Genomic DNA, 10,970 nt, shown 5'->3' on the forward strand with positions numbered 1-10,970 from the left:
TTCTTCCTCCTTGCCAGAAGCGCTCACACACAAAGCGCTCACCACCCCTCTGACACCCGACAAGCTGCCTCCTTCCTGCTGGGCATGTAAGCGCTTCTGGCAAGGAGGAAGAAAAGCTCCTGAGGGGAGGGATCAAGCCTCCCCCTCACAACGTCTTCACCTGAGGGCATTGCTGGCAGCGGCTTCCTGTGGCTCAGGAAGTCCTCCTGCTGCTTGGCCTCCTCGATGCACTGAAGCAGGAGGCAGCAGCCACGACATGGGTTTGCTAGGGAGACTGCAGGATTGCCCCACCTCCCTGCCAGCCGCCTGGTCTTCAGCATGCTGAGGATCACCACAGATCACCAGTGGGCCGCAGGCCACCGGTTGGCGACCATTGCCTTAGAGCAAGGTACTAATCCTTCTACAGTGGGTGGTGAAATAGATCAGACAATGAGAGAAAATAAAAAGGATAGGATAATATTAAAATTGCAAGTAAATCAATCAATTGATATTAACACAATAAGACCAATAAAAAAACAGCAATGTCCCCACAATTGCAACAACAGCACAATTGTACTCGGGTCACATATTCCACCTAAGCTAAAGCCTTGGGAAGAAACCTAGGCCTTCGAGGCCTGTTATAAGGACCACAAATCAGGGCTGCTCAAACCTTTGGGCGGAGGGGGGGCTATTTCCAGGGGGCAGGCAGCCTTTGTGACAGAGGAAGGCATACCTCCCGAGTCCCACCAGATGGCGCCGCCTTAAAGATGGCTCCTGGAACACATCAGATATAACTGGGAGAAAGGCAGTCCCTTAAACCAGTGATCCCCAACCTTTTTTACGCCGCGGCCCGGTACCGGCATCAGCTGGGCGCCGCCATCTTTTTTTGATGAAAAAGTGCTCCGTGACCTCACGAGCACTTCATCAATGCGGCGCTTCGGTGAGCTTTTCCAGGTAGAAATGGCTTTCTACCCGGAAAAGCTCACCGAAGCGCTGGCGCCGCCATCTTTTTGATGAAAACGTGCTTCCGGTGAGCTTTCTACCCGGAAAAGCTCACCGAAGCGCTGGCGCCATCTTTTTGATGAAAACGCACTTCGGTGAGCTTTCTACCCGGAAAAGCTCACCGGAAGCACTTTTTCATCAAAAAGATGGCGGCGCCAGCAAGCCAGCGGCCCGGTAGGACTTGTTCCGCGGACCGGTACTGGTCCACGGACCGGTGGTTGGGGACCCCTGCCTTAAACAACCAGGCCCCTATGGCATGAAAGGCTTTATAAGTAAAAACCAGTACCTTGAGTTGGACCTGGAAGCTTATGGTAACCAGTGCAGCCTTTGCACTGAGGTGCTATATGGACAAAGGGAAGCCTGCCCATAAGTGCCTGCCTCATCAGAATAGAATAGAATAGAATAGAATAGAATAGAATAGAATAGAATAGAATAGAATAGAATAGGAGTAACAGAGTTGGAAGGGACCCTGGAGGTCTTCTAGTCCAACCCCCTGCCTTGGCAGGGAACCGTACACCACTTCAGACAAATGGTTATCCAACATCTTTATTAAAGCTTCCATTGTTGGAGCATTCACAACTTCTGGAGGCAACTTGTTCCACTGATTAATAGTTCTAACTGTCAGGAAATTTCTCCTTAATTCTAAGTTGCTTCTCTCCTTGATTAGTTTCCACCCATTGCTTCTTGTCCTGCCCTCAGGAGCTTTGGAGAATAGCTTGACTCCCTCTTCTTTGTGGCAGCCCCTGAGATATTGGAATACTGCTATCATGTCACTCCTAGTCCTTTTTTTCATTAGAGTAGACATACCAGTTCCTGCAACCGTTCCTTATATGTTTTAGCCTCCAGTCCCCTAATCATCATTGTTGCTCTTCTCTGCACTCTTTCTAGAGTCTCAGCATCTTTTTTTACATCGTGGCGACCAAAACTGGATGCAGTATTCCAAATGTGGCCTTACTTCACGTGATCTTGATTCTATCACAATTGTTGCCAGCTGCAGTTTTCCAGTGGCAACTTAGAAAAGGTCAAATGAGAGACACTTCACTTTTCATTCTAGCCGACAAAAGGCAAGTTGAAGAAATGAACAGGAAATGTTGCCACAGGGTCTGTAAAACCACAACAGTAGATACCATCTGCGGACAATACAGCTGGGACGACAACTGTCCTTACTATACTTCTAGAACAGCGGTGACAAACTCACAATGACACGTTGTCATCATGTGATGTATTGCAACTCCCTCCTTGCTAAACCAGGGGTGGGCGTGGCTAGCGCATAACACATCCTGCCCACAGGCCGCGAGTTTGACACCCCTGTTTTAGAAGCTACTTATCACATAACATCTAGTTCATCTAGACTAGAATACCTGAGTTTGCTAAAGGCAGGCATGTTTAAAGTTTTATGATTTAAGAGCATATCATTGGTAACTTGATAATATAATGGGGTTAAAAGTCAAAACGAAGGGGGGGGAAATCAAGCCACCTCAAGCTCTTCACTAAAGAATTGATTCCCCACCCCCAAGAAACGCTAGCCTGAAATGGTCAATCTGGTGAACTATCCCTAAGCACAGAAGGCCATGCTTCCAATATGCACCCATCATGCAGTCAAAACAATATTACTCTAATGAGGTGTTTGTTTACTCCACGCCTTGCTGGAAAATACACACTTATTCCAAAACTATTTTTAAAAAAACCAGTAGCTGCATATTGAAAAAAAACACACCAAATGTTTCCTCAATCTTAAACTTATCCCCATTGCATATGACAGAAGTTTGAGTTGGAAATGATTGGCTTCCTCACCAGAGCTAAACATTTACTCTCTAGGCAAGCTTAAAGTTCCACTCTTATAGGGTACTTCTGTTTTATTTTAAAGAGAAAGGGACTGAAATGGCAGCTTATTGTCTACCCATTTATAAGAAAGGGATGGGGAACAATTTCATTCAACATTATCATCATTTAGTTTCAATGGGGAGGAAATTGCCTGAAGCAGCATCAGGAAGTAGGACAGGATGGCAAAATTAATGGCTCCAACCTTGGAAACCTTTCAGGAGGGCCAAAAGGCCTTTGGCTCCAAGATCTGCTCCTGGTCTGCCCAAGTTTAGTAGAAATAGTTATGATAGGGACATATGATCCATTCTCCATCAATGAAGCTACTTTTTCAATATGTAAAACTACATAATCTGCAAACTTGTAGGTTTTGTAGATAAATTCTCTGCATGATCAGCTAGAAGACTGCTATATTTGTACAGCAGTTAAACCAGCACGCAGGTTAATATTTCTGTACAGGCAATACTGTAAATTTACTCATCACTAGTGTGATGAGAAAAAATAATAGAAGTGGCTTGTATGGTAGTATTCTCAAATGACGGAAAATAAAACATGAAGTATCACCATAGCTCTAATACAAATCCTTTTCCAAAAGATTACAAATATCCCATTAAAAATCAAATCCTTTATTTTTATCTTTACAAAATTGATACTCTGATGCTCTGGGCTAAAGAAAAACCTTTTTGTGCCAAATAAAACCTCCCACACGCCTTGTCTGGAAAAAAAAGGGGGGGGGGGAAATCCCACGCCTTTCTCTTTCTTTGCTAGAATAGATGTAAATTACACCTCCTCCTACATTCCTCACCCTTTTATCTTGCTTCTATCTTTTCTTCAGAGGAGCTTATCTTTTCCACCCAAATCTTGACAGCCTGCTTTGTAGGAGGCAAGGCAATTGTGACTCCTGCACATCATGTGAAAATTCCAACACAGGCTAAAAGGAAAGCAAGGTCTAAACATCTGGGCTGCTTACATCACAATAAACTGATACTTCTGTATGCATTTGTTATAGGAAATGAGGACAAGCCTTGTGGGTACTAAACTGCACATTTTGTTTTGAAACATTTATCTTTGGGACTAAAGCAAGTTAAATCCTAAAACAAATTAGCATTTGAAGTTCTTCCCATTAAAAACACAAATGTGTCCTGCAGCATTAAATATGTTAAAGCCTTGCCAAACCATTTTTAAGTTACATTTAAATGGCTTAAATGCTGGAGCTGAATATCTGAAGAACAGCATGCTTGTCTATGTAACGATATAGAAAAGTTAATAACTAAATTGGCTAGAGATTATCAGCATCTCTGGATCAATATAATGCAGCCATGGGCTAGAACCAAAAAGTCTCAAGTACAAATTTAAGACACAAAAATGACTTTGTCTCTTCTGGTCCAACCTACTATTCACAGATTGCTTGCAAGAAAATGAAAGAAAGGAGTACTATGTATGCCACTTTCAACTCTTGGAGGAAAGACATATAAAGCAAATAAATAAATATCCTGTGCTAGGAATGAAAACAAGGGCGAGTATGCTGGAAAATGTTATTTATATCATCACAACAACAAAGCAACTTTGTTTTATGTTCTGGGACTTAATTAAAAATAACTATGAGGAAGTGAAATTAAATTACCCGCACAAGTATTTTCTGAATGTGTTGAACAAATTCCAAAATTCCTGGGAGGCTATGACTAAAACCAGAAAGTTGTCAGAAAGGAAAAAAACAAACTGAAAAACTCCCCCCCCCCTCCGGTTTTTAGTTTTCTACACACACACAATCTGTAAAATGAGAGACTCTTGTTGGGAAAAGCAGATTTACAATTTGCTAGGTACCAGGGCTCAAAGTAACATTACCCTCCAGCTTCAGATAAACTGATTACTAGAAGCTCCTTCTCATGTGATTTCACAATGCAAGGGACTGGAGAGATACAGTACTTTGAATCTGTGTGGAGACAGTACAGATAAAAAGCATAGTTTGAAAGGACCTTCAAACACTTCTTAATAGGAAAATTAAGCCTTCCCATTTCTAAAAAGAATGGTCCCACAATCACAGGAGAGAGAAGTGTGGTTGAGTCTGCTTTGATGGAAGCAACAGCAAGAGATTCAAGATTTTCCCCTAAGAATTCATTTGTGTCTATTCTTCCCCAGTGGGCATTTATTTAGTTTCCAAGAAATGCATATGTATCCCATCTATTGAGGGTGGGGGAGGAAATCATGCAAAAAGAGCAATCGGGAGGTGGGGGAATGAGGCTGTTTTGGCCTTCAAAATATCTCAAGTCTCTCTCTCTCCCCCCCCCCCCGTCCTCAAATGGAGTCCAGGTATTTGTTTTCAGTGCGACTTTAAGTTGTAAGACTACATCTAGGATTTCGTTCCATTTCACTTAAACAGAATTTTCTTCCTAACAGACCCTTCTGGGTTTGGGCCAAGTCCTAAACCAAAAAATCAGTTCCCTGTCTGGAAAGTTTTAAATGGTCAAGAAGACGGTAGAAGAGGAAGAGCCGGTTTCCGTTTTAGTACAACAGCCGTGTCACTCACCAGGCTGTGGTGGAGAGGTAGCCGACCCACCCAATTCGCCGATTGCGCAGCTAGGAAAGCCAACCCAGCTCAGAAAGGGACAATGGGGTCAGCAGAGAAGCGGCGGCGTACCTCCCAGGTGTACCGATCCGAACCAATCGAGTACAAAAACGGGCTAAGAAAATCACCGCTCGCGTGGAGGCTCCAGATTGTCTCTTCTTCTTCCTCCTCCTCCCCCCCCCACTTTCTAAGCGGCTGCGCATGAATGCAACACCTCCCGGGCTCCTTCGGGCGGGTGGGCAGCGCATCTTCACTGCAGTGCGCCAAGCCGCGGAGAGAGAGGTGGCCATCGCCTGCCTGCCTACCGCAGCCGCCTCTCTCTCTCCCCCCCCCTCCCTCCCTCCACCCATCCGCCGCCCCGGATCTACGCAAAACCATTCGCCGTCGTGGCCTGAACCATGTCAACCTCGATCCTCCCCATCGCTCGGGGCGCCGCTTCTTACCTCCTACGCAGCCTGCGAGGAAATCCAGCGCCATGATCGCTGTGCCCGACGACGCGTGTTTTTCAAACCTTTCAAATTGCGCTTTGCTCCGGGTTTGTTTGTTTTAAATTTATTTTTATTTGGTTGCGATGCACCTTGTGGCTCCGAGTACCGTAACGAGTTTCCTTGCGGAATAAAGGAGGGGGGGGTTGGGCTTCCTCCAAGGCCGAAGGGAGGAATTGCAATCCAGAGGCTCTTTGCGATGGGGAAACGCGTCCTTTCTTTGGCTTCTCGGCCTCCCTTTGCGTTCTGACGGCGAGCCAGGGAAATCCAGGGCGCCCTTCGAGCCGGCGCGTTCCTCTCTCGATTGTCGCTAAACTGGACCGATTCTATTTCTGAGGGAGGGAGGGAAGTGGGGGGAGACCGAGCCTTATGGGGAAAAGGCAGCCTCCAATAGGAGGCCGCTTGCGAGACAACGCCCTTCCAGTAAAGCCCTCCGCTCCGGCCGTTCATTGGGCGATCCGCTGGGCGGCATCTTGTCACTGGAAGGCAGCGACTGCAAAAGACTCGGGGTGGTGGGAGCGCCGCCTACTAGAGCCGGGCGAATACCAGCTTCTGCTGTTGTGGGAGCGCATCTGCGCAAAGCTGGGCAGGTACTGCGGGTTTGAGGCCGCTTTAGGGGCGGCGCACTGGCTCTTATTCAGGGGAAGGTGCGGGCTAGTTACGCATCGAGGGCGCGGGCGGGGGCGGGGGGGAGGAATAAGATGATCGTTCGCCCTCCAGCGAATGCGGATTGCAAACCGAGGCACTGATCAGGGCAACCGGAGGACGGAGACAGGAGAAATTGGGATGAGCCAAATCTGCCTGCCTGTGCTCGTTACCTCAAAGATAAAGCTTTCGATAGACGTGCACAATGAAGCCGGTCGGCGATTTTGGTTTTCAGAGATGAAGATCATGGCCCTGGGAATCCCCAAAGGAGAATGTCATGGTTGTGTTCGTGCGGCATATTGAGCCATGAAGCAATTGTTTGGAAAAAGAGTTTTCGTTTGTAGCCCAGTGTCTTGGGAACCCAGGATTAATTAAATAAAATAAACTATGATTGTTGTCGACCATGGGTATATCTGTCATGCAGACATTGCTTGCCAGTATTACTCAGTGCTTTTCGCCTGTAAACATTTTGGAGGGTAGCTTTGTTAGTCTCACACAAAAAACCCCCTCAACGGGTAGTATTTTTTTTTTTTTAACTTCGACAACTTTAAGATGTGTGGACTTCAACTCCCAGAATTCCCATGCTAACCGGAGAATTGTGGGAATTGAAGTCCACACATCTTACAGTTGCCGAGGTTGAAAAACACTAGTCTAGGACTCTAGGTCGGACATCCCAAAGGTGCATTTTCTCAAGGCAACTGGGCTATCTTGTTTCTCTTTGAAGACATTTCGCTTCTCATCCAAGAAGCTTCTTCATCTCTGTAGCTTCTTGGATGAGAAGAGAAATGTCTTCAAAGAAAAATCCAGAAAGCCCAGTTGCCTCTTGAAAAAGCACCTTTGGGACAAGCATGACCTGGAGGACTGAGAATCTCCACAGACACTAGTCTAGGACAACTTAGAAGGCAACAACTCATTGTATAACCTTTTATAGAACACAACTAGGAGTAGTATAAGCTAAGAGCTGGGTATATGGAAGATACTGTTTCAGAATCATACAAACTACACTTCAGAGTGAATGCAAAGAGTGCAAAGAGTACATGCTCAACTGTATCTGGCTCAGTCCATGAGTAAGTGTATCCAATGACCTGATGCCAAATGACCCAGCAAACTAAGGATAGTTTTGATTTGCTTGGAAGCAGCTGTCTTGGCTGGTACCCTGGCTGCTTTTGCAATGGCTGGCAGACTGACGTTTCCTTGCTTTTTTTTTTTTTAAAAAAGAAACCAATTGCAAAACCAATGAATGCCCTTCTGTGGTAGCCTGATGGGCATCATGGTCGCCAGGAATAGCATGTCACACAGCAGCCCCCCTTCCCATTTTTCATCTCTGCTCTGTTCCTGTGTCTGTATGAAAAAAAGCTGGATAAGAAAGCAATTTTCTTTTATAGTCACCCATAAATCTTTATAAACTCATGAATCCAGAGGCCAGAATACTGTTGATTTTAAAGTAATTTTCCATTTATGAGGAAGTTGAAAGGAGTAGATCTATAAGATAGCTTGCTAAAAATTGTAGTTGACGCCCTTTGCATTAATCATGCTTTTTTTTACCTGGCTTTGTACAACAGCATACTACACCCAGAAATAATCTAGCAGATAATTTATATATGACCATACTATTGACTTATGTGTCTTTTTCAAATAAACTTCTTTAGTTTGTGCCATGTAAATCACAAGTGCCTGTTTTCCTTGTCAAAGTAATATTTGTATTCATCTGTGAAAATTAAATTTAATCCCTTAATTTATTCCAGAGTTGCTCATGATGGAGCTTGCTTTATTTATCTTTTCATATGATTTGTGCATGATTTGCTGCATGAAATAAATATAATTTATTTATATAATACAATTATATAAATTGTATTTATACAACTAATACATCGTATCATGACATTCTTTTCAAAGGCATTGATAATTTCTGAAAGCAATGGGAGAGACCAGGCAAAGATCTCTCTGACAAGGAGTTAAATATTGCTTTCCTCATTAATATGTAAAATATCCATCAGGAGTTAACACTGAAACCCCTCTTAAAATACACATTAACATTGAAATTCCTCTTAAACTATACCTTAATCTCAATGTAGTATACATTTCAATTATATTGATCTTACATTTGCTTCCTCTATATGGTCACAACAACCAACACAGTTCTATAATTTACATAGGCTGGTAACTTGTGTAGGAACTTTAATACCTGTGTTATTATATACTGATAGCAAAATAATTTTGACATCTTGCTTTGTACCAGTCTCAGCTTCTGGATCATCTCCAAAGGCTGCTGTGCATGGAACATGTTATGGTAGTCTAATAGATGATGATTGGGGCATGAGTAATGTCATTTTGGCATCCTGGTCAAGATAGGATCTTGCACCCACCCATTCCACCCCACTCCTACTATTACTTCCACCTGTGGTTCCAAAAAAAGCCAAGGGTTAAGGAGGATTTTTTAATATATAAATTTTATTAAATGTTTTAAAGATAAAACTAACAAAACCTATTACTAAATAAGGAACACAGACAAAGGTAGAAAAAGAAAAGTTAAACTTATCAACCCTCAAGCTGACCTGACTGAGGCAATTTTGAGGCTTCAGCGTTGCCACACTGAAGCTGAGGGATAGGGATGCAGGAATAGAGATAGTTGGGGTTTGTACTCAAAACAAAATACTTTCTCCTAGGAACCAAGGACATTCCCACAGGTGGCCAGAGAGATGAGGAATGAAGTTACCAGACAACCGGATGGCACCTTGACTGGACCATGTGATTGATTGATTGGGAAAGGGGAGAACCTTTTAATTTTAATTAGGTGAAAACCATGGGAATATTCAGAGTCGGTTTTCACCAGCCTGTGCCAATATGATATGTCCAATAAAACTATTCTTTGAGGAACTTGCTTGCCTCAGAGTTCTGTTTGCTATGGATGTATTATTTGGAACACTGACAAAAGAAATAGAAGCAGATTTGGAAATACAAATATAATTACAAAGTTATCTCTTACTCCATAGCTCCCAAAAAGTTCACGTTTTCACATATTTTTTCCCCTAATCATCAAAACCGTATGTCCCAAGTGCCTTTTTTTCTGTTTCATGTAACAAGTCTGTAAGGCGTTTCCAGTCAGCCATAAATGTAAATGTCTTTATCTTAATCAAGGAAGTTAATTTACACATCTCTGCAAGTTCCATCATCTTCATCAACCATTTTTCTGTTGTAGGTAATGTTGAGCTTTTCTACCATTGAGTATATAATAATCTGGCTGCAGTTGTCATATATAAAAACAAAGTTCCATGTCTTTTTTCTAACTGTCTGTCCAGATCCAAAATAAAAGCCTCTGGTTTCAATTGTATATTAGTCTTTAAAATCTTCTGAATTAGTGTATGCATTTATGTCCACATTTTTTGTTTTTGTTTTTACACATCCACCAGACACAATAATGTTCACATTTCCAACATAAATTTAAGATACTTGACACCTGCTAGACAATTTTTCTGGTGACAAATATTAACAGTACATCATTTTATTAAAAAATTCTTTTGAACATAATGTAAATTTCATTCCTTTCAACTACATATTTTTCCATTGAGCCATTTGTATATTATAACCAAAATTATTTAGCCCATTTTGTCATGTACTCTCACTTGTTCTTCTGTTCAAGTTTCCAGAAAAGTTTATACATTGTTGCAATAATGTTCTTCAGTATTTACACATTTCTGTTAAAACATTGTCAAAACCATAAAATGTTTTATCCACTTCAAATCTTTTTAATAACTGTACATAGGAATATGATTGGCAAGCATAGCCTTTTATCAACTTTTCCCTTGAGTTTATTTTAGATTTCGTTTGAGAAATTTTTAGAGTATTATGACAAGTTACCTGTTTATGTTTACTTATAATTTCCTGTGTATAAAATATTTCTGAAAAGCTGAAAGCTACAAGTGTTTTTGGACACAATCTAGATTTGCATTTATTCAATTTCTCAAAATGGCACACATGATGAGAAATTGCAAATCATAAACATAAATTTTCCAATGCGGGGGGGCTATGACTCCATCAAGAGTAACTACTAGAATATTGCTATTAGACTGCTGAGATGTTCATTAACAAATAACTACTCCATCTTGGAAGGATTTAATCTGACTTTGATTTGCCCCATTCAGATCTTTACAGTCTTCTGTTCCCAATTCAAGGTGATCATTTATACCTCGGTATTGTGTATGTGTTGATGAAACCTCTTCCTAAACCAGTGGATTTCCTCAGATGTTGAATATAAATGTTGAATAACATAAAGAAAATGATCGTGCCTAGAAGAAGACAGGAGTTCAATCACTGCTCCTCCATGAACCTACCTGGAACCATTCACGTAGGTGGGAATGAACTATTGTGAGGAGTCCAGAATGCTCCATAGTCAATGACACCGAACACCACCAAGAAATCTAACAGGGCCAAGAGGCACTTTGCAATCTAAGCCCAAAATACAGTATAAATCA

The 10,970-nt window shown here is 42.3% G+C and overlaps 1 protein-coding gene and 1 long non-coding RNA gene across 3 annotated transcripts in view; one reads left to right on the forward strand and one right to left on the reverse strand.

The window, feature by feature from the left end:
- SLC25A29 (solute carrier family 25 member 29) overlaps positions 1-9,259 on the reverse strand; it is a 21,215-nt gene extending 11,956 nt beyond the window's left edge. Inside the window, exons 1-2 of one of the 2 annotated variants that reach the window (XM_087952187.1) lie at positions 9,155-9,259; positions 5,812-5,892 (exon numbers count right to left, since the gene is read on the reverse strand). In XM_087952187.1, the coding sequence (XP_087808313.1) occupies positions 5,812-5,845 (34 nt within the window). In that variant the 5' untranslated portion in view covers positions 5,846-5,892; positions 9,155-9,259. Of the gene's footprint in view, positions 1-5,811; positions 6,199-9,154 lie in introns of those variants that run through there. The other variant, XM_087952186.1, reaches the window with a different exon arrangement.
- Positions 6,323-9,375, forward strand: LOC148133473 (uncharacterized). The gene is made up of 2 exons (XR_015746840.1): positions 6,323-6,443; positions 9,165-9,375. It is a non-coding gene; the product is annotated as an uncharacterized LOC148133473 (long non-coding RNA).
- The last annotated feature ends 1,595 nt before the right edge of the window (positions 9,376-10,970 follow it).

Source organism: Notechis scutatus, chromosome 1, assembly GCF_049901735.1.
Source record: "Notechis scutatus isolate UNSWTSFEM ecotype Mainland chromosome 1, rNotScu1.2, whole genome shotgun sequence".
Lineage (NCBI taxonomy): Eukaryota > Metazoa > Chordata > Lepidosauria > Squamata > Elapidae > Notechis > Notechis scutatus.